Source organism: Mustela nivalis (genome assembly GCF_964662115.1).
Source record: "Mustela nivalis genome assembly, chromosome: 17".
Lineage (NCBI taxonomy): Eukaryota > Metazoa > Chordata > Mammalia > Carnivora > Mustelidae > Mustela > Mustela nivalis.
Window position 1 is genome coordinate 26,372,203 of NC_139036.1, and position 23,483 is coordinate 26,395,685.

The 23,483-nt window shown below is 41.4% G+C and overlaps 1 protein-coding gene and 1 pseudogene across 2 annotated transcripts in view; both read left to right on the forward strand.

The window, feature by feature from the left end:
* Positions 1-156: 156 nt before the first annotated feature.
* Positions 157-23,483, forward strand: part of ACACA (acetyl-CoA carboxylase alpha) — a gene marked incomplete at its 3' end in the record, with an annotated part of 204,764 nt that continues 181,437 nt past the window's right edge. Inside the window, exons 1-3 of the mRNA XM_082708529.1 lie at positions 157-319; positions 13,609-13,655; positions 17,774-18,026. Of these exons, the coding sequence (XP_082564655.1) occupies positions 17,800-18,026 (227 nt within the window). The 5' untranslated portion in view covers positions 157-319; positions 13,609-13,655; positions 17,774-17,799. The remainder of the gene's footprint in view (positions 320-13,608; positions 13,656-17,773; positions 18,027-23,483) is intronic.
* LOC309852244 (ubiquinol-cytochrome c reductase complex assembly factor 2 pseudogene) lies at positions 11,625-12,620 on the forward strand (annotated as a pseudogene). Its single transcript has one exon. The product of its transcript is annotated as a ubiquinol-cytochrome c reductase complex assembly factor 2 pseudogene (transcript).

The window sequence follows — 23,483 nt, forward strand, 5'->3', positions numbered from 1 at the left end:
GCCCGGCCCTCGGGGCCCGCGCCTCCCCTCGAGGCCGGCCAGACCGCGCGGTAGCCGGCAGCGGGGTCGGAGGTGAACGGCCCGGAGTAACCCCGGACGTAGTCACCTCATGGTGCTCGCACGCTGAGGTGGGAGGCAGGGGCGGGGCGGGGGCGGGGCCGCCTTCCGTGAGTCCCCGCCCCTTCCCCGTGAGCCGGGCCGGCCTGGTGCTGCGCGCCTGTCAGCCATCGCCGGAGCTCCCGGCGTCTCCTCCCGCCCAGCACTGCCTCTGCACAGGGGCTGCCCGGCACCGCCGGACCCCGGACGCCTCCGCCCTGAGGTGAGGTGAGAGCCGCCCTAGAGCCCGTAGTCCGGGACCTGGAGAGGCCGGGGGCACGGGGAGGGGCAGTGGCAGCGGGAGGGCCGCCTCCCATCTTGCGCCGGCACGCGGCCCGGGCTCCATCCCGTCCGGACCTGTGCGGGGCAGCCCGGACCTCTCCGCGGCTCTGGGCCCTTGAGTACCCACTCTGGGCAGACGCACAGGGGTCTAGGGTCCCGGAGTGGGGGGTGGGAGTTCAGACCCCGGAACTGGGAGTCGAACAGCCCAGGGCCTCTAAGGAGGGACTGGGGTGTCTGCCGGGAGCTGGCCACCATCCCCCTCCCCAGCCTTGGCGTGGGCTGATTCCTTCCAGACCTCTCTCCAATCCGACCCGGCGCTCGGGAGAGGGGGAAGACCCACGTGGGAGAGGGACGTTGAGGATTAGGTCCAGTGGCATTGAAAGTCGTCTTCCTCTCGCAGAGTGGGGTGTGGGGTGCAGAGCCCCTGGCTACTCTGTCTTTGTACCGTGGAGGGACCTAGGGTCAGGCGAGTTTTCCTTTGCCAGTTCTTGCTCCCAGGATTTTATGTTTTCTGTGAGGGACGTAGTAGATGTACACGCCTGTTGTTACTCTCCTTCCCGTTTGCTGTACTGATCCATGGAGGCTACTGGAGATAGAACGTAGTAAAGTGTTACGTGAAAGTAACGATTTCAGAGGGAAATGTGCGTGAAGGCCCTGCCTGGGTCAGCGCCAACATTATTTTGGATTTGAAGACGAGAAAGTAGACACTAGTGTACACTTGGAATCAGCTGTAAATATCAGGGACTTCTGTAGGCCTTGTGGGTTTTATAGAAGTATGTATGAATATAACTACTGAGGTAGGGGAAATACTTTAATTTCAGATATTTTTTTGTTTGGGGTTCTAACTTTAGAATGGAAATCAAAAGACCCTAGGACTTCCTGATTTTTTCTCTACTTAAGCAGCCTTTCTATAATTTCCCAGCGTGTGGTGGAATAAACCTAATAATTTGGTCTTCAGTCTCAGAAGTTGGTCCCCTTGACTCTCTCCATTCATTTTTTTCCCAAGCCAAAGTGCAGACTAAGAAGCATGCTTGGGTTACCTGGTTTCTTCTTCCTCAGGGAGTAGGAATTCTGATTTGCTTCTTTTGGGGGATGCCTTGGATGCCTGTGATGAGGAATTCTGTGTTATTTGACAGGCACTCCCCCCCCCCCCCCAAGATTTTATTTGTTTATTTGATAGAGAAAGAGAGAGCACATGCAGGGGAAGCCGGAGACAGAGAAGTAGGCTTCCCATTGAGCAGGGAGCTGGTATGGGGCTGGATCACCAGGACCCTGGGATCATGATCTGAGTTGAAGGCAGAGGCTTAACTGGCTGAGCAACACAGATGCCCCTTGACAGGTGCTTTTAAGGAAAGTATTGTGGTCCAGTAGAGTAGGATAGCAGCTGCATTGTCCAGGTGGGTGCCTACTTGCTACTCTTCCCATTTCTCTTGCCTCAGTTTCCTTTTTTCTAATTGCAGGAGGACTGTTGTGAATCCAAAAATAATTAAACATTGTAAAGTGATCATATGAAAGTTGTTCATGGCATAGTATTAATTTACAAATCTGCCTGTGTTTTTGTGTTGCAGTTTTGTTTTGCTTTTAAAGATTTTATTTTAAGTAATCTCTACACCCAAGTCACACGTTTCACTGACTGAGCCAGCCAGGTGCCCCACAAGTTTTGTTTTGAATCACCAGTGCAGAATAGAAATAACATCGAGCATAAGATTTAATTGTTTTAAAATGAGAGGAAGGGTAGGGAAATGATGGCATTTGGATTAATGAACTTACAGTTCAGATAATGACTAGGTTATGTCAAAGAACTGGCATTTTGAAAGCTAGGCTCAGAACTCTCTCATCTGATATTGACCTCTCTTAAATGCTGTGAACTGGTTCAGGTGTAGATCACTATGTAACATTCTATTTCCTTTTCAGTCAATGACTAGGAATTTTTTTTTTTTTTTTTTTTTTTTAAACCTGTCACACAGACTGGTTTAACAGGTCTGGGGCTAGTGTTTTTCTTTCTTTAAAAAAAATTTTTTTGATAGCTAATATCCTAATAGTCTTGGTTGAAGAAAGAAGTAAAATAAAAAATGTTGGAATTAGAGATTGGTTTTTTTTTTTTTTTTTTAAGATTTTATTTATTTTAGAGAGAGAAAAAGTGCACTCACATAGGAGGCGGAGGGGCGGAGGGAGAGAGAGGGAGAATCCCAAGCAGATGCCCCACTGAACACGGAGCCCAACCCCGGGGTTGAACTCACAATTCTGAGATCAAGACCTGAGCTGAAATCAAGAGTTGGATGCTTAGCCAACCGAGTCACCTAGGTGCTCCTACTTTAGGAATTTTCTAGTCCAGTTTTCTACTCATTATGAGAGTTTTTATCTGATAACTACTGTTGAAGACTTCCAACTATAGGCTAACCTACTGCATCATCTAACCTAATGCATCACAGGGCAACTAAATTTTCCGAGTTCTTCATTATTTTCAACTTAAAACTATCTCCCTAAAACCACATAGGATGCTGTAATTCCGGGCGCCTGCCTGGCTCAGTGGGTTAAGCGTCTGCCTTTGGTTTAGGTTATGATCTCAGGGTTGAGATGGAGCCCTGTGTCAGGCTCCCTCTCTTCTATGGCTCCCCGCTCTCCTTGTCTACTATGCTCTCTCTCTCAAATAAATAAAATCTTAAAAAAAAAAGTAAAGATGCTGTAATTCCAAGAGGATTAGAAATGTCTGTCTGTCTGTTTTTTTTGTTTTTTGTGTTTTTTTTTAAAGATTTTATTTATTACTTGACAGAGATCACAGGCAGAGGGGCAGGCAGAGAGAGGAGGGGAAGCAGGCTCCCTGCTGAGCAGAATGTCTGATATGGGCTCAATCCCAGGACCCTGAGACCATGACCTGAGCCACCCAGGCATCCCAGAAATGTCTGTTTTAACCTATAAATTTCTCCATCTCTGCTGGGTAATGTAACCTACACTGCCTTAATACATCCAGAGGACTTGGCGGAGTGGGGAGAGGTGCAAAAAAAATTAAGCAATATTTCTTCAAGGAAGAAATTGTTCTTATCTTTGAGACTCTGGAAGGCTGCTGACATACTTCAATCATGGCTCCCGCTTTTTCTGAATGTTCTATTAAATCATATGAGGATGAGGGGCACCTGGGTGGCTCAGTGGGTTAAGTGAAGTGTCTGCCTTCGCCTGAGGTCATAATCCCAGGATCCTGGGATCAAGCCCTGTGTTGGACTTCCTGCTTGGCGGGGAGCCTGCTTCTCCCTAGCTCTCTGCCTGTCACTTCCCCTGCTTGTGGTCTCTCCCTGTCAAATGAATAAAATTTGTAAAAAAAAAAAAAAAAAAAAAAAAATTAAGGATAGATTGGTTCATAATCCCAGAGCTTTTTGAATTCACAAAATGGCTTTTTACCTAGAGGCCTCCAAATGTTTATAGGGGATAATATTTGAAATAAGCATGTGGCTTCTGTCTCCTGGTTTTGTAAATCCAGTGTTCATTTTAATTCCTAGGGAACACTCAACCAGCAAAGGCCTAGTGTTTACACAGCATTGTGTGGGATTGAGGGTGGTGGATCTAAAACAATCAGAAGAGATAATAACTTTCCCAGCTTTATTGAGGAGGTAACTCATAGTCAATTATATAGTAACACAGAGTAAGAGATAAGTCAATGACTTACCTTTTGTCTACTTAAATTCTCAGGCAGATATGAAATAAGGTATCAGAGTGGCATGGAATTTGGTAAAGTTTTTTAATAAACTTATTTGAAAATCCTCAGTTGCTAACGTATGAGTAATACATGTAAAGATGTACAGTTCAGTATTAAATATGTTTATAACCTTGTGTACCTGTTACTACCACCCATCTCTAAAAATTTTTCATCTTGTGAAACTGAACCTCTGTACCCATTAAACAATAGTTCCCCATTCTCTGCTTCCCCCAACTCCTGCCAGCTACCATTCTACTTCCTGTCAATATGATTTTGACTACGTACCTCATGTAAGTAGAATTATACAGCACTTGTCTTTTTGTGACTGACTTATTTCACTTAGCATAATGTCCTCAAGATCCATCCATACTGCATATTGCAGCATTTCCTTCTATTTGAAGGCTGAATAACATTTCTTTGTATGTCTATATCACATGTTACTTACCCATTTATTCCTCATTGCAAACTTGGCATTTTCCGTATTTAAGCTATTATGAGTAATGCTGCTATAAACATGGATCTACAGATATACACTTGAGAGCCTTTATTCAGGTTTTTGGAGGTATAAATCTAAAGTGGAATTGGTGGATTTTATGGTAATTCTACTTTTAATCTTTTGAGGAACCACCATACTGTTTTCCTTAGCAGCTGTACCACAATACATTCCCACTGATGGTCCCCAAGGGTTCCAGTTTCTCCACGTCCATGCCAACACTTTTTTCTGCTTTTCTGAGAGTAGCCATCCTTATGGGTATGGGTATGGGTATCTTATTGTAGTTTTGATTTGCATCTCCCTGATGAGTAGTTATGTTGAGCATATTGATGTGCTTATTAACCACTCATATATCTTTTTTGGAGAAATTTCATTTTAAGTCCTTTGCCCATTTTCCCATTGGGATTGAGTTTTAGGAATTCTTTATATATTCTGGTGGGATGCCTGGGTGGCCCAGTCAGTTAAACGTCTGCCTTCCGCTCAGGTCATGACTCCAGGGTTCTGGGTTCAAGTTCTGCATTGGGCTCCTTGCTTGGTGGGGAGCCACCTTCTCCCTCTGCCTGCCTTTCCCCCTGCTTGTGTGCGTGCTCGCTCTCCCTTTCTCTCTCTCTTTGACAAATAAATAAAAATCTTATAAAAATGAAATATTAGGAGTTCTTATATATTCTGGATATTAATCTCTTATTGAATACATAATTTGCAAATATTTTCTCCCATTTTTTTCAGTGTCTTTTAGTATCGATTTATTTTTTTAAGATTTTATTTTTTTTAAATTTTTTATTTGTTTATAAACATATAATGTATTATTAGCCCCAGGGGTACAGGTCTGTGAATCGCCAGGTTTACACACTTTACAGCACATACCCTCCCCAATGTCCATAACCCAACCACTCTCGACCCCCTACCATATTTTCTCCCATTTTTTGGTCTGCCTTTTTATTCTGTTGATAGTGTCTTTTGATGTACAATTTTTTTTTTTAATTTCCAAGAAATCCAATTTGTCTGTTTTTTCTTTTGTTAAGCTAGCTCATATCCTAGTGTCATATCCAAGATATCTTTTCCAAATCCAATGTTATGAAGCTTTTGTCCTGTTTCTTCTAAGAGTTTTATTGGTTTAGGTTTTACTTTAAAGCCTTGATGCATTTTGAGTTAATTTTTTAATATGGTGTTAGGGAAGGGTCCAATTTCATTTGTTTGTATATGGAGATCCAGTTTTCCCAGCACCATTTTTTGAAAAGTCTGTCCTACATTAAATGGTCTTAGCATCCTTGTCACATATCATTTGACCGTATATGGGAGGGCTTATTTCTGGGCCTTCTTTTTTTAATTGAAGTATAATTAACATACAATGTTAATATTAGTTTCAGTTGTATAATATTATTCAATAATTCTAAACATTACTCAGTGTTCATCATGATAAGGTACTCTTAATCCCCCTTACCTGTTTTACCAATTCCCCCACCCACCTTCCCTCTGACAACCATCAGCTTCTTCTCTGTATTTAAGAGTCTGTTTTATTATTTGTCTCTTTCTTTTTTTAAAAAATTTTGTTTATTTATTTGACAGATTGAGAAAGCACAAGCAGGCACGAGTAGCAGGGAGAGAGAGAAGCAGGCTCTCCGCTGAGTAGGGAGCCCGATTTGAGGCTCAATCCCAGAACCCTGGGATCATGACCTGAGCTGAAGGCAGCCGCTTAATCAACTGAGCCACCCAGGTGCCCCCTATCTCTCTTTTTAAAAAAATGATTGATTCATTTTAAAGAGAGAGCTTGCAGGTGAGCCAGCACCATGGGGGGAGGGGCAGAGGGAGCGAACCTTTAGAGGACTGTGCCCTGAGCCTGGAGTCCTACTTGGGCTTGATTTTGGGACCCAGGAGATCATGACCTGAGCCAAAACCAAGAGTCAGATGCTCAACCAACTGAGCCACTAAAGTGCCCCTATTTATCTCTTTTTAAAATTCATTTGTTTTGTTTCCTAAATTCCACGTGTGAGTGAGTGGAATCATATGGTATGTGTCTTTCTCTAACTTAATTTTACTTAGTGTTATACTTTCCAAGCCTGTCCTGTTGCTGCAAATGGCAAGCTCCTGTTCTTTTTCAGCTCTCTGTTCTGTTTCTTTGGTCTATATATCTGTCTTTATGTTAATACTGCAGCTTTGTAGTAGGTTTTTTGTTTGTTTTTGAGATTTTATTTATTTGAGAGAGAGAGTGCATGAGTGGAGAGGGGCCGAGGGAGAAGCAGGCTCCCCGCTGAGCAAGGAGCCCGATATGGGACTCGATCCTAGGACCCTGGGATCATGACCTGAGCCGATTAACAACTGAGCCACTCAGGTGCCCAGACCATTAACTTTCTTATAGGGTGATCTGGTGGGTCATCTTTTTTTTTTTTTTTTAAAATAAAGATTTTATTTATTTATTTGACAGAGAGAGATCACAAGTAGGCATAGAGAGAGAGAAGCAGGCTCTCTCCTGAGCAGAGAGCCTGATGCAGGGCTCCATCCCAGGACCCCAGGATCATGACCTGAGCCGAAGGCAGAGGCTTTAACCCACTGAACCACCCAGGTGCCCCAAGTGGGGCATCTTAATTAGTGAAGTACAGTGTTACTTTTTGAGGTCTTTTTTCTCTTGGTCTAGTTAGATTAGGCAAAGAAGGATCTTCTTACTTCCCTCCTGGCTGGTGAAAACTGGGGAAAGGAGGCTGGAAGCTCTTACTCAATATGCCTACTTAATTTCTTCTTTTTCAACATGGTGCTCTCCCCTTTACTGTTGTTGGTATCCCTCAGTCTAGAAACCTCATGTTTAACCCTCTCTAGAGAATAATTCTCCAGTCTTTTATCAGGATGGTAGAACAGCTGGCACCTGGCTTTACTAGTTGAGAAGAAAATCAAAGCATCTGACGCCTCTTGAACAGGATTTCAACCAGATCCTCTTTATTTTAGCTCCATCATTCACTTTCATTTTCTGAACATTTTCAAGATTCTTTGATATAAAGTGTATTGATTATGAGTTTACTACAGATGGTTTATGATTTAGTTTCCCAGGTTTGTGTAGTCATTTATCATGTTTCCATCTGCTTTCCAAGAAAAGTATCTTGCTGTTGTCTCCCCTGACTTTCTTTGCGGGGAGAGGGGCAGTTGGGAAGCAGATGGAGGTCTTTTGTGAATTATACCTTTTTAAAAATTCCTTTACATATGTATGTATTTATTTATTTAAAGATTTTATTTATTAATTTGACAGACAGAGATCACAAGTAGGCAGAGAGACAGGCAGAGAGAGGAGGAGGAAGCAGGCTCCCTGCTGAGCAGAGACCCCCCCCCCCCCCCCCCCCCCCCCCCCCCCCCCCCCGCCATGGCTTGATCCCAGGATCCTGGGGCCAGGACCTGAACCGAAGGCTTCTAGAGGCTTTAACCCACTGAGCCACCCAGGTGCCTCACTTTTTTTTTTTTTTTTTTTTAAGATTTTATTTATTGGAGAGTGAGAGGGAGAGTGAGCAGAGGGGGAGAGGGAGAGAGAGAGAGAAAGCACAAGCACATGTATCAGTGGGTAAGAGAAGCAAAAGGAGAGGCAGACTCTGCACTGAGCAGGGAACCCAAGGATGTGGAGCTTAATCCTAGGACCCTGGGATCCTGACCTGAGTGACCTGAGCTGAAGGCAGATGCTTAACAGAGTAAGCCACTCAGAGGCCCCTTTACTTTTGTTTTTTTAGTAGGATTTTAGGCGGGAACAAGATGGATATGTGTTCAACCTACCATCTTTATCCAGAAGTTTGGCAAGTCTTCTTTAAAGTTTTCTTGGAAGATCCAGAAACTTAAAAAAAAAGAAAGATTTTATTTATTTATTTGATAGAGATCACAAGTAGGCAGAGAGTCAGGCAGAGACAGAGGCTAGGGAAGCAGGCTCCCTGCTGAGCAGAGAGCCCCATAAGGGGCTCAATCCCAGGACCCTGGGACCATCCTGAGCCAGAGGCAGAGGCTTTAACCACTGAGTCACCCAGGTGCCCCGGAAGATCCGGAAGCTTTTACCATCTTCTTCCTTGAAAAATATTCTCTATCCCTCGCCTGAGAAATGAAGAATAGAATAGACAATTACACAATGTTATTTTCTCTGACTTTTTTACCCTAAGGAAATATACTCTTGTTTAAAAACAAACAAACAAACAAACAAACCCAAAAAGTCTCCAGCTGGCTCTTGAAGGAAATTACCTCTAACTCTTGAAGCCATTCAGGTCTGGTATTCCTCATAAGTCTTTGTATTCTACCATCTGGATGTTTATTTGATGGCTCCTTCTGCATGGAGTGCTCCTTTCTGTCCTTTTTTATATCCCAGTTCTTCATCATCATTAATGTGTTCCCGCTCTGGGAAACCTTCCATGATCCTTGTCCTCACCATTACTACCTCCAAGTTTGGATAAAGTATCTTTCTTTTCTGTGTTTCTTTTCTTTTTCTTTTATCTTTTTTTTTTTTTTTTTTTAAGATTGTATTTATTTATTTGACAGAGAGACAGCGAGAGAGGTAACACAAGCAAGGGGAGTGGGAGAGGGAGAAACAGGCTCTTTATGGAGCACGGAGCCTGATGCGGGGCTGGATTCTGGGACCCTGGGATCATGACCTAAGCTGAAGACATAGGCTTAACGACAGAGCTACCCAGGCGCCCTCTATTTTGGGTTTCTACACGAAGCAATTATTATACTACTATTATTGTCTGTATCTTTAGGTATCTATAATATTTTTGCTAGGGACCAAATCTGTTTTATCCTTTAGTATACATCAGCCATCTCACTTAGAGACTCAAGTACTTGTTGTTTTAAGGTTTAAAACTTGGGGCACCTGAGTACATTAGCTATAATTAGCTTTATTTCATTTTCAGGCACATAGGGTATAGTTTGGGAGCCTTCTGCAGATAGACTGGAGTTTCTAACAAAGTTCAAGAACGTTTTAAACACTTTTTTTTAAAATGAAGGAGAATTTGACAATTTGATCTAATGAAGAAAAGTTTTATTTGGATAAGCAGAATGTACTACCACTCTGGGGAAAGTCCTTCTTTTGGAGATGGTAAGACAGGAGCTATATGACCCTTCCCCAGAAATCATCTTGATTCTTTGTCTTCTTTCTAGTGATAGAAGGATCTTAACCTGATTCATGGCAAGACTTTAGGGGTCCTAAACTTGTATGCAAGCAGAATTTTTTGTGAGGGTGCATTTTTGTCAGGAAAAAGTCCATACTTTTATCAGATTTTTTTTTAAAGATTTTATTTATTTATTTGACAGAGATCACAAGTAGGCAGAGAAGCAGGCAGAGAGAGAGAGAGGGAAGCAGGCTCCCTGCTGAGCAGAGAGCTCACAGATTTCTAATAGTGTCTTGACCTAAGAAAGTTTTAGAACCATTGGTCTAGGTATTAAGTCACTGTGTTTGCTCTCTAATGAGAGCATAAAGTGGAGGGGCCAAGAGAGCAAGAATTCATTGTGGCTCTAAGACTTTTTTTTTTTTTAAAGATTTTTATTTTTATTTGACAGAGAGAGAGAGAAACAGGCTCCCCACTGAGCAAGGAGCCCGATGCGGGGCTTGATCCCAGGACACTGAGATCATGACCTGAGCTGAAGGCAGCCGCTTGATCCACTGAGCCACCAGGCGCCCCAGCTCTAAGACTTTTTTGTTTTTAAAGATTTTATTTATTAATTTGACAGACAGAGATCACAAGTAGGCAGAGAAGCAGGCAGAGAGAGAGGGAGAAGCAGGCTCCCTGTTGAGCAGAAAGCCCGATGCGGGGCTCGATCCCAGGACCCTGGGATCATGATCTGAGCCGAAGGCAGAGGCTTTAACCCACTGAGCCACCCAGGCGCCCCTCTAAGACTTTTTTGATGTACATATAACTGATACAAAAATTCAAAAAACAATATTCGTCCGTATAAAGTACAGTGTACTCTTAACATCTTCTGTTCTATTTCAGTTTTTTAGAAGATTTTATTTATTTGTGAGAGAGAGAGAGAGAGATCACCAGCAGTGGGGAGGACTAGAGGGAGAAGCAAGATCATGAGCTGAAGGCAGACGCTTAACTGACTGAGCCACCCAGGTGTCCCCTGTTCTATTTCATTTTTAATGACTTTTTTTAAAAAAGATTTAAAAAAATTTGTTTAACAGAGAGATCACAAGTAGGCAGAGAGGCAGGCAGGGCAAGGAGAGGGGGAAGCAGGCTCCATGCTGAGCAAAGAGTCCAACATGGGACTTGACCCAAGGACCCAGAGATCATGACCTGAGCCGAAGGCAGAGGCTTTAACCCACTGAGCCACCCAGGCGCCCTTTAATGACTTTTTTATTATTTTATTTATTTTTTTTTTTTAAAGATTTTATTTATTTATCAGAGAGAGAGAGGGGGAGAGAGCGAGCACAGGCAGACAGAATGGCAGGCAGAGGCAGAGGGAGAAGCAGGCTCCCTGCTGAGCAAGGAGCCCGATGTGGGACTCGATCCCAGGACGCTGGGATCATGACCTGAGCCGAAGGCAGGTGACCTGAGCTGAAGGCAGCTGCTTAACCAACTGAGCCACCCAGGCGTCCCTAATGACTTTTTTAAAAGTAAATTTTCTTAATGCCAGGCTTGAATTCTCAACCCCAACATCAAGAGTGGCATGTTCTACTGACTGAGCCTGCCAGGCACCCCTTCATTTTTATTATTTATTTATTTATTTAAAAGATTTTATTTATTTATTTGACAGAGAGAGATCACAAGTAGGCAGAGAGGCAGGCAGAGAGAGAGAGGAGGAAGCAGGCCCCCTGCCGAGCAGAGAGCCCGATGCGGGACTCGATCCCAGGACTCTGAGATCATGACCCGAGCTGAAGGCAGCGGCTCAACCCACTGAGCCACCCAGGCGCCCGCCCCTTCATTTTTAAAATGTTGGTTACAACCTTCTAAATGTATTTCTTAGTATTCTGCTTGGTGGTAACCCATAGTTTGAAAAACACTGGTCTAGTACATAGTTTACAGAATACTTTCGTATACTCTTCAGCTTCACAGCAGTCCCCTAACGTAGCATATAACCTATTTATTTTTACAGATGACGAGAATCAGAGATGTTAAGTGATTCACTCAAGTTTGCACTGCCAATATTTGGCAAAGTCAGAATTTGATCTTGAGTCCTAGGGTTTAACTCCAGCTTCACTGTACCTTGTTTGCATCTGATCAAAACTACTTCCTCTTCTCACCCCCACCTTCCCTACCACAGTTGTATTTAAGGATAATATTAGCTTAAACTACATAATTGGGTAAATCCTGTTTCCCCAGTTAACATGTCTGCCCTGTCCCTAATCCAATTCATTTGAAGTCTTCTCTTAGAAGTTCTAGATTTCTTTTCCATCCTGTACCAGTGGTTCTCAAGCCTGGATATATATCAGTGTCAGTCAACTGTGGAACTTAATATTCAGATCTCTGGGCCTCCAGCAGTGATTCTGATTCGGTAGATCTGGGGGAGAGTTTAGACATACATGTTTTTAAAAAGCACCATGGGGTGATCCAAAATGGAGGCCAGCGCCTGCCGGCATTTCCTAAAACTCTGTGAGGAATGGCCAGTGGAGGAGACCAAACAGTCAGGAGTAGCACAGGCCTTTCTGGAGGGAAAGGGTACTCAAGACTGTAGAGCCTGAGGCCTGTGATCAGAGGTATGAGAGCTTAGCATGACTCCATTCAAACTATTACAAATATAAGAACCCTCACCCCAAAGACATGAGCCTCACTGGCCTGTCCCCAGAGTACAGGCCAATCCTGTCCACAGACATCTTGGAAGAGTTTAAGGAAATTAATAAAGAAATGTGGAAGAAACTGCAGGAGAAGTTTGCTCCCAGGAATCCCAAGGAGAAGCAGAAGGCATGGGCTCAGCCCTTATCTCACCCACGCTACTAAACGTGGAGTCTTCTAGCTGCCATCATAAATAAATTGCCTGATCACCCCCCACCAAAAAAAAAAACTCCACAGACCTGAAACTAATGTAACATAACAAATTAAAAATAAATAAATAGCTCCACAGGTGATTGTTATACATAAGTGAAGTTGAGAATTTTTACCCTGGATACATTTAAATTGTTGGGCATGGAAGGAAACCTAGGATTTGGGAAGTAGCTAGAGACTTCTTTTTTTTTTTTTTTAAGATTTTATTTATTTATTTGACAGATAGAGATCATAAGTAGGCAGAGAGGCAGGCAGAGAGAGAGAGAGAGAGGAGGAAGCAGGCTCTCCGCGGAGCAGACAGCCCGATGCGGGGCTCGATCCCAGGGTCCCGGGATCATGACTTGAGCCGAAGGCAGAGGCTTTAACCCACTGAGCCACCCAGGCGCCCCAAGACTTCTTGATCCTTTAGAGTTTTAGGGATCTAAAGGGATTTAGATTTAGTTTTTAGTTTAATTTTATGGCAAGATCTATCCCCTTCCTGGTTTCCAACCTTCTATGTGGGTATATCCATTTAGAAATGTAATCAGAGTCTGAGTTCCAAGGGATCTAGTGGTTCTCTTCTCCCCGCTGCCTCTTTTTTTTTTTTTTTTTTTTTTAAAGATTTTTATTTATTTATTTGACAGACAGAGATCACAAGTAGGCAGGGAGGCAGGCAGAGAGGGGAGAAGCAGGCTTCCTGCTCTGCAGAGAGCCCGATGTGGGGCTCAATTCCAGGACCCCAGGATCATGACCCGAGCTGAAGGCAGAGGCTTTAACCCACTGAGCCACCCAGGTGCCCCCCCACTGCCTCTTTTTTGATGAAATGTTGGATATCATAGGGTTGGAATATGTTCATCGAAGTACGCAGTTGGAAAAGGCACCTTGTGAAATGGTAAGCTTGGATTATTGTTTAACATTCCCATGAAAACAAAGTCCTTATGTAATGCTTTTGATTTATAGATTTGAATAAATAATAGTGAAACAACTGAACTTTATGCTTCAAGTTAAATAATAGATTTGATCAGAAAAATGATACTTTGAGTACTATCAGTTTTGTATTCTGAGCAAAACAGGAATTGCTAAAATTTGGGTTTCTTAAAACAAACAGTTCAACTCTCTCTCTTTTTCCCTAGTTCTTTTTGGAGGTGGATATCTGCTCAGACAGTAAGAATTATAAGAGGTCAGTTACAAATAATATTCTTTCATGTTTACAGTATGATAAAAATTTTATGTTCATGTGCTAAAATATTAAACCATAGGCATTCATGCTAAAAGTTGCCTCTACAAAAAAAAAAACATAGGTTTGGGGGGGTGGGTAATCTGAAGTGAATGGTCTGACAGTGGTAGTATTCCAACCCCTTTTCTCTTTAATTCAGGACTAGAATCAATGGAAATGGGACGGGCTGTAGATTAGCTTCTAGAGTGTCTGGAGAGCTACTCAGTGATTTTCCATAGATGACCTCTCTTTTCTGGTGCTTTGCAAGCTTGTGCCCAAAGATACCATTCAGTAGATTTGCTGGTTGGTAGATAGGCTCTCAAGCTGCTGACAACTGAGCTGCTTCTGATCTTTGCAGCACTTGAAGGAAGGTTGCCTTCATGTTCTTCTTAGCTAGGAAAGAAAAATTTGAAGTTGACCTTATGAGCCTCTCATTTATTTATTAGTCATTTCTTCTTCTCCCATGGAATCAGAGAATCGCTCTTTTTTTTTTTTTTTTAAAGATTTTATTTATTTATTTGTAAGAGAGTGAGAGCGAGCACAGGCAGACAGAGTGGAAGGCAGAGTCAGAGGGAGAAGCAGGCTCCCTGCGGAGCAAGGAGCCCGATGCGGGACTCGATCCCAGGACGCTGGGATCATGACCTGAGCCGAAGGCAGCTGCTTAACCAACTGAGCCACCCAGGCGTCCCAAGAATCGCTCTTTTTTTTAAAAATTTTTTTTTAATAAACATATAATGTATTTTTATCCCCAGGGGTACAGGTGTGTGAGTTGCCAGGTTTACACACTTCACAGCACTCACCATAGCACGTACCCTCCCCAATGTCCATAACCCCACCTCCCTCTCTCGATGCCCCTCCCCCCAGCAACCCTCAGTTTGTTTTGTGAGATTAAGAGGCACTTAGGTTTGTCTCCCTCCCGATCCCATCTTGTTTCATTTATTCTTCTCCTACCCCCCTAACCCCCCACATTGCATCTCCACTTCCTCATATCAGGGAGATCATATGATAGTTGTCTTTCTCCGAGAGAATTACTCTTTTCTCATGAATTTTATTTTTTTGTGTAGTCACCCAATTTCAGTTCAGACTATAAACTAGAACATGCCCCTGAATGCTTTATTTCTCCTGTAAAGAAGGCAACCATTATCTTCTGTGTTAGTTGAGATGGAATTTGGTATTCTGTGGGGGGTGGGAGAAAATGGGAGTCTTCTCATTATTTTTTTTTTTTTAAATTATTTATTTATTTATTTATTTATTTGAGAGAGAGAGAGAGAGAGAGAGAGCATGAGAGGGGAGAAGGTCAGAGGGAGAAGCAGACTCCCCATGGAGCTGGGAGCCCGATGCGGGACTCGATCCCGGAACTCCGGGATCATGACCTGAGCTGAAGGCAGTCGCTTAACCAACTGAGCCACCCAGGCGCCCCACATTATTTTTTTTTTTAATTTGATTATTTACTGATCTAAAATGTGAAAGAAGTAGACTTTTTTTTGCTGTACCTTTTGATGGTGGTCTTCAGAGTGCTCTGTTAGAATTTTACCTCCTTCCTTCCCTTACTCTGTCCTTCTCTCCCTTTTTATTTCCTCCCTTTTTTTCTCTTTTTAAATGATTGGTTTTCTTTTTGCTTTCTGGAAGTGACTATCTTAATAAAATTTGGAGACATTTAAAAATTATTTTAAAGAAACCTAATATTCCAAGGGAGGAATGTATAGTAAATTTAGATGTCAAGTTTTTCCTGTTGCATGCTATTTTTATATTTGATTCTACTTTTTTAAAATAAAAGTTAACAGAAGTAATCTCTAACTCACTCTTGGGAAATACCTAGAAGTAATTTTTTTTTTTTTAACATTCCTGGCAATTTGTTATTATTCTTTTATTCTTCTAGCAGAGTGGTTCTCAGAGTTTTAGGACTTGTTAAAATATAGATTACTGGGTCCCAACCTGTAGGTTCTGATATGGTTAGTTGCTCTGTGGTAAGACCCAAGAATCTGTACTTTTTATTTTATTTTATTTTTTTATTTATTTGACAGATCACAAGTAGGAAGAGAGGCAGGCAGAGAGAGAGGGAGAAGCAGGCTCCTTGCTGAGCAGAGAGCCCGATGTGGGGCTTGATCCCAGGACCCTGAGATTATGACCGGAGCCGAAGGCAGAGACTTTAAAGTACAGAATCTGTACTTTAAAGAGGTTCCCTGGTGATGCTGGGGCTACTGCTGCTGGTCTGGAAACTACACTTTCTGAGAACTACTGCTCTATCATTTATACTGTTTTTCTTTGTATATGAATAAGCTCTGATCCACAAATAGCATAAGAGTGGTGCACTTATTATTTTAACATGTTTAATGGTGATTTCCCATACATTTAAAATCTTGATGTTTTGTTATCTAGTGTCAAAGAACACTGCTTTTTACCTACTCTTGTACTTTATTTATTAATATAAATTTATTGTCTATTGATACACCATCTCTTACAGCGCCTTGAAATCAGTATTGGGAATATTGCTTTCTAAATTAAAGTTGCTAGGCTGCAAGAGGTTCAATACTAAGTTGACATGTATTTCTAAAGAGTTTTCTTAATAGGATTTTTTGAATGACAGAATAAATATTGTTTCTTTTAGCTTTGTTTTTTATTGTTCTTGTGGACTTTGCACTGTTCTGGTCTTTGTTAATTAGTTTGCTAGTAGTTGGAAATATTTAATTCTGTTTTTTTTTTTTTTAAGATTATTTATTTATTTATTTGGCAGACAGAGATTACAAGTAGGCAGAGAGACAAGCAGGGGTGGGGGGAAACAGCCTCTTTGCTGAGCAGAGAGCCCGATGTGGGGCTCGATCCCAGGACCCTGGGATCATGACCTGAGCCGAAGGCAGAGGCTTAACCCACTGAACCACCCAGGCGCCCCAAAATATTTAATTCTGACTAATAAGGCCCTATACCTAGAAAACTAATACTTACTGAGATGACTGCTCCCTTATTTTAAGTAGAGATCTTGAATTTGATAGTACATTCATTTTCTCCTTATCGATGTCAGCACATTAGGGCCAAGGGCAGACGTTATTGGGTGAATTTTTAACAGGACAAAGATTTTCTTTTTCTATTAAAAAAATACCTATCTGGGATTGAGCCCCGTGTCGGGCTCTCTGCTCAGTGGGGAGCCTGCTTCCCTCTCTTTCTCTGCCTGCCTCTCTGCCTGCTTGTGATCTCTGTCAAATAAATAAATAAAATCCTAACAACAACATCAAAAACCTAGCTGGAGTTTAATTTAAAGCACACACATATATGTATGTATATCTCAATGTCGGCATATATATCAATGTCAGTATATTTTATGTGTATATATTTACATAAAAATACACTTCTGTAGACTTCACAACCTGTCAGTGTACTGTTGGAATGAGGTGATAGTTATATAGTTGACTCTAAATACCTAGTCTGAAATGACCGTGACTCTCTGGAAATCTTTTCCTGCATTCTCCCCAGTACTGACAACTGAAGTCACAGTATCATGAGTATCAGATGAGTATCAGTCACAGTATCAGATTTCACCTACTGCAGAGGTCTTTCCCTTGATCATAATTATTTTTTGGACATTACCAAATTGATAAAGAGATTGGGAATGGCTTACAGTTTTGGTTTTTTTTTTTTTTTTTTAGATTTTATTTATTTGACAGAGAGAGAGACAGTGAAAGAGGGAACAAAAGCAGGGGGAGTGGGAGAGGGAGAAGCTGGCTTCCCGCCGAGCAGGGAGCCCAATGCGGGGCTCAATCCCAGGACCCCAGAATCATGACCTGATCTGAAGGCAGATGCTTAATGACTGAACCACCCAGGTGCCCTTTGGCTTATAGTTTTTTGAGAGAGATTCCTTTGAGGAAGAGGAAGCTAATTTTAATTTTTTTTTAGGCATGGTTATCATGATCTGTATTTTCCTTCCTTGTAGAAAACAGAAGCTGTGAAATAGAATAGCCAAAGAAACTAGTTCTCAAACTACACATTGCTTCCAAGTGCCAGCTGTAGTACATTAGGTATAATCTGTGGTTGTCCTTTGATATAGGTTATTATCCATAACCTGCTTTTCTCCCTCATTTTCCTCATAGCTCTGAGAGCTCATTTTGAAGGAATAATGGATGAACCATCCCCCTTGGGCAAACCTATGGAGCTGAACCAGCATTCCCGATTCATAATTGGTTCTGTGTCTGAAGATAACTCAGAGGATGAAATTAGCAGCCTGGTGAAGCTGGATCTGCTGGAGGAGAAGGAGGGCTCTCTATCACCAGCTTCTGTTGGCTCAGATACACTCTCTGATTTGGGGATCTCCAGCCTACAGGACGGCTTGGCTTTACACATGAGGTAAGACAAATTTAATGCTTTCTTTATCTAACATGACCTTTTGGTTTCACTGATTCTGTTCTGGAAAGAGCAAGAATAATTTTAGCCAAGATTGTGCCACCTTTTCCTGCATCACTGGACTTGAAGCTTTGATGAATAAATGTACTTTGTATGAAGTGCAGTTTTCTTTTCTTTCTCTCTTTCTTTTTTTTGGAAGTGCAGTTTTCAAAGTGTCTTTTCCTAAACGTTCTTCTCAGCTTTTTCCTGTTCTTTCTACATACTTGGTCTTTTAGTGACATCTAGTCAGTGAGAGGTTGAGGAATTTGGTTTCTGTACTACTTTGACTAATGTCATAACTATCTTAATGAGTGATAGGACTTTTTGCAGGATTGGGCAAATTTATAGTAATCTATCTTTGAAGTGCTTTATCATGTCAAAAAGGTATATTCTATTTCTGGCAGGGTCAGTCCTCAATAACAACCTGTGGCAGGAGCAAAGGGTGATTATAGACCTGTCCTTTTTCTCTAAAAATGGAATTCTTTACATGTAATTGAGAATGTCAGTAAATATTAACACTGGATTATTCTTATTTATTGATGTTTGATTATACAACCAGTATGGGATATATTGACCTTTGGTCATTTGCTTTGCATTTCTTGAAATAAAGGGCCTGGATTAATGGTTCTTGGTTTTCACTGTATGTCATAATCACTTGGTGGGGCCTTAAGAAATGAGCGCCATCTCCAAAGGTTCTGAATCATTTGATATTGGCTTGATTTGGAGCTGGGGCCTTTTCTTTTTTTTTAAAACTATCCAGATCATTCTAATATACAGCCAGGGTTGAGATGATAGTTTGGCAGAGATAAACATTAATTAGAGTGGCTGTTGGTGTTATTATCTCGGTGCTTCTATTATTGATGGATCATAAAATAATTAAGCTCCTTTTAATATATTCAAGATATAGACTGTATAGTAAAATCCCACACTGGCTCTGGCTGAATGTGACTCTCCTGGGACTTTGGGGTCCTTGCTTCTGAACGATGAGGTAGTAAGTTGGTGGTCACCCCTTTTAGCTATGTGGAGGTGAGAAGAAAAGAGTTAAGCCAGTTAATTATGTTTTATGCCATAGATTCCTAGAACTGCAATGAACCAGAGAAATAATGTAGCCTAATAGCTTTTCTTCAAGTAGATGAGAGAACTGAGGCTTAAAGAGGGGCAATAACTTGCCTAAGAGTGAATAGCCAGAAAACTGAAATTCAAAGTCAGGTGCCCTGATTCCATTTCAGTAACTTTTCTACTCTATTTCCCTAACAACAAACGTGTCTTAATTATTTAGCTATTTCAGACAAAGTTGGTTTTCAGGAGTTGATGAATGAAGGATTTTATCTAATCTCTGGGCTCAAAGGGGAATAGAGGGCAGTATTTAGTGGCAGATAAAAAGGGTCAAGTCTTTTTTTAGAGGTCAAGTCTTTATGTAAATATTTCTTATAACTTTATAGTTCACTTAATGGTTGACCTGAAGGCTAGTACTGGTGGTGATATCTTACCCTTTGAGGTCTTTGTAAATGCGTGACGGTTGTGACTGGTGGAACTACAGGGGATCCATTCCAAGACCCCAGTGGATGCCTGAAACTGCAGGTAGTTCTGAACACTACATATACTATGTTTTTTCCCTACACGTATATACCTATGTTAAAGTTTATTATTATTTTTTTAAGATTTTATTTATTTATTTGACAGAGAGAGATGATAAGCAGGCAGATGAGAGGCAGGCAGAGAGAGATGAGGAAGCAGGCTTCCTGCTGAGCAGAGAGCCCGATGCGGGGCTTCATCCCAGGACCCTGAGATCATGACCCGAGCCGAAGGCAGCGGCCCAACCCACTGAGCCACCCAGGCAGGCGCCCCCCTATGTTAAAGTTTAATTTGTAAGTTAGGCACAGTTAAAAGATTAACAATAATAACTAATAGTAAAATAGAACAGTTACAATAGGCTGTAATGTTATGTGAATGTAATTTCTCTCTCTCAAAAATCACATTATACCAATTTCACCCTTCTCATCAGTCTTATCAGTCATGTGAGGATGTGAGAGGACAAAATGCCTAGGTGATGAGATGAAGAAAGGCGAATGATGTAGGCATTGTCACATAGCTTTAGGCTACTGTTGACCTTCTCATGCTGTGTCAGGGGAAGGGTCATCTGCTTCTGGACAGCGGTTGACTGTGGGTAAATTAAACCTTGGAACGTGAGGAACCACGGATGAGGGAGGTCTACTCCTGTTCACTTGCATTTGAAGGACAGAGGACCGATGATTCTAAACCTTCTTCAGTATGCTAGATAATCTCACATAGCCAAGAATTGTCCTCAAAATGTCATAATGCCCCTGTTGAGAAAGACTGGGTTAAATCTAAATCCTTAAAGTCACACAGCAGCTTGAGAAATTTGTCCAGTCTGAGACCATGTGAAACATACTGTCCATTCATTGGATTAGGAAATTGTGTTTGGCAATGGTGACATAAACACCATTATAGGAAACTCAGCCAATGATTTGCAAGGCAGCCTGTAGTTGCCAAGTTGTTCTCAAAGTCAATGTTTCTTATTGCAAAGACTGTGTGGTCTATGGTATGAGTGCCTGAGAATTTTCTTGCTATCACTACTGTTGCAAAACTCATGCCAATAGCTCATGGAGAAGCAGTGGATTGAAGTGTGTTCAGTGGCCTGGGGAGGAGTTTGCGCCTGCTTCTCAGCTACCAAATGTTCCAAAATAGAACACATGTTTTCCACTGATCCATTTCTAAGTCATTTGTGGATGTAGTATCCTTGGGGTTAATTTAAATTGAGTCAGATTCACTTGATATTGGAGAGATCTCTATTCTTGCATCTGCCACCAATTAGATATGTGACTACAGATAATTCATAAAAATTACCTCTTTGGACTCATTTTCCACATCTGTGAAAATGAGGATACTGGTTCAGATATTCTTTTTCACTCTTTGAACCCAGAGTTAGAGATTGGTTGAGTTCAAGATTACCTTCCTGAATGAATAATCTAATCTTTTACAGACCTTGTAGATTAAAGGGGCTGGTGCATTCCTAAGAGGTGTTTACTAGAGGTCACCTAAAACCAAGTAGCATGGGGTGCCTTGGGGTGAGATCAAGAGTTGGACGCTTAACTGTCTGAACCACCCAGGTATCCCCTGGTCATAGACTTTTAAAAGAAACACAGAGGGAGGTGGGTGGGGGGATGGGTGTAATAGGTGAAGGAAATTAAGAATATACTTACTGTGATCAGCACTGAATAATGAATGGAATTATTGAGTCACTGTATTGTACACCCAAAACTAATAGAACACCGTACATTTAATTATACTGGCATTTAAAAACCTATAGAGCTGTATCGACCTTCATCCGGAGGAAATAGCAATGAGGTGAGATTCTGAGAGGATCTGTTAGAGGCTTTCAGCTTTTGCTCCCGTTGGATTAAGAAGGGAATTTAGAAATTTAGGGGACAAGAATAGTGAGAGAGAAAGCTGGTGTATTGCTGCTACATCTATCTTATTTTTCACATTATCTGTGAGAAATGGCAATCTTGTTTTCTCAGTGACTAATTAGAATAATAATAGTAATAATTGATAAGTTCATCGAGTGCTTTACTGTATGCTAGATGCCTGCTCTTCTTTATGTGGAGTACCATACTTAATTTTTACAACAACCTCATGAGCTGAATAATGTACTGCCATTATTCACAATTTATGGATGGGGAACTGAAACACAGGTTAAATCATATGCCCAGGGTCACACAGCTAACTGTGTGTATTGAATCCAGTCAGAGCCCATACTGTCAGTCACGATGCTAAACTGGAACCTTGGGTGTAGTAGATGCGCTTTTGTTCTCTTTGAGTGGTTTTCCTCTAATTAAGTGTTAACCTTATTAAAAAGAGAAGTTAGTGGTGCCTGGGGGAGTTCAGTCAGTTAAGCATCCGACTCCTGGTTTCAGCTGAGGTCATGATTTCAGGGTTGTGAGATCAAGCCCCTTGTTGAGCTCTGCTCAGTGCAGGGTCTGCTTGGGATTCTCTCTCTTCCCTTTCCCTTTGCCCCTCCCTCTGCTTGCATGCAGGCTCTCTCTCTCTCTCTCTCTCTCTCTAATAAAATGAATAAATAAAATCCTTAAAGATATAGAAGTCAGAAAATATTGAAATTAGAAAATATATTTCTAGGGGCGCCTGGGTGGCTCAGTGGGTTAAGTCTCTGCCTTTGGCTCAGGTCATGATCTCAGGGTCCTGGAATCGAGCCCCGCATCGGGCTCTCTGCTCAGCAGGGAGCCTGCTTCCCCCTCTCTCTGCCTGCTCTCTGCCTAGTTGTGATCTCTGTTTGTCAAATAAATAAATAAAATCTTAAAAAAAAAAGAAAATATATTTCTAAATACTGCTTTATTAAAGAAGCAGTAAAAAGGGGCGCCTGGGTGGCTCAGTTGGTTGAGCCTCTGCCTTTGGCTCAGGTTGTGATCTCAGGTTCCTGGGATCAAGCCCCGCATCGGGCTCTCTGCTCAACAGGGAGCCCGCTTCCCCCTCTCCCTCTCTGCCTGCTTCTCTGCCTACTTGTGATCTTTCTGCCAAATAAATAAATAACATCTTTATTTTAAAAAAAGAGAGAAGCAGTAAAAAAAAACCTAGAAACAAAACATAAGAAGGCAAAAATAAAGCTTTGTATATCCCCCACCCAGAAATTACTCCTGCTAATACCATTGTTTAATCTTCTGGATCCTTTTCTATGCATATATAGATGCATATAATATATATATGCATATAATAAAAATATGCATCTCTTTCTACTGAAATGGGATCATCCTGTATACACTATTTTATAATCTGTACTTTTTTGGGGTCAATAATTCCCAATTTTCTATTTCAATAAATTTTCATCTCTTTTACTATACACACCATATTCCAGTTTCTGCAGTTGACTCCAAAATGCTGGTTTATCCAAACAGTATCCAATCTAAGACCACAAGGCTGTATTCTGTCTCTTAAATTTCCCAATATTGTATTGCCACGCCCCCTCTTTTTTTTGTGTGTGTGTGTGACAGTGCCTAGCCATTTGTTTAAAAGGAAATCATGAAAGTATATAGCTACTGGTAAGAATTTGGTGGTATAGAGAGAAATGGAAGCAAAAGTAAAGGATAATTTACCACCTTGCATTTTTTACAGTTATAGCACTTATAGCAAAGCAATGTAGTCTTGCACAAATGATATTTTAATGATTTTTATAATCAAAATTAAAGTGGACATTATAAATTACAGTGTGATTTCATCAAAAGCTATGAAAGACAAAGCTTTTTAGTTTTAGCTGTGTATGTTTTTAACCTGGCAAGAAATTCTCTTTCCATTTTAGTCTCTCACTTTAAACTCCTGAGTTTGAAGTGATTCTGTTTAAATCCAATAATAGAGGTGAAGTTAAATAATATCTGCAGAAGCTTTTGG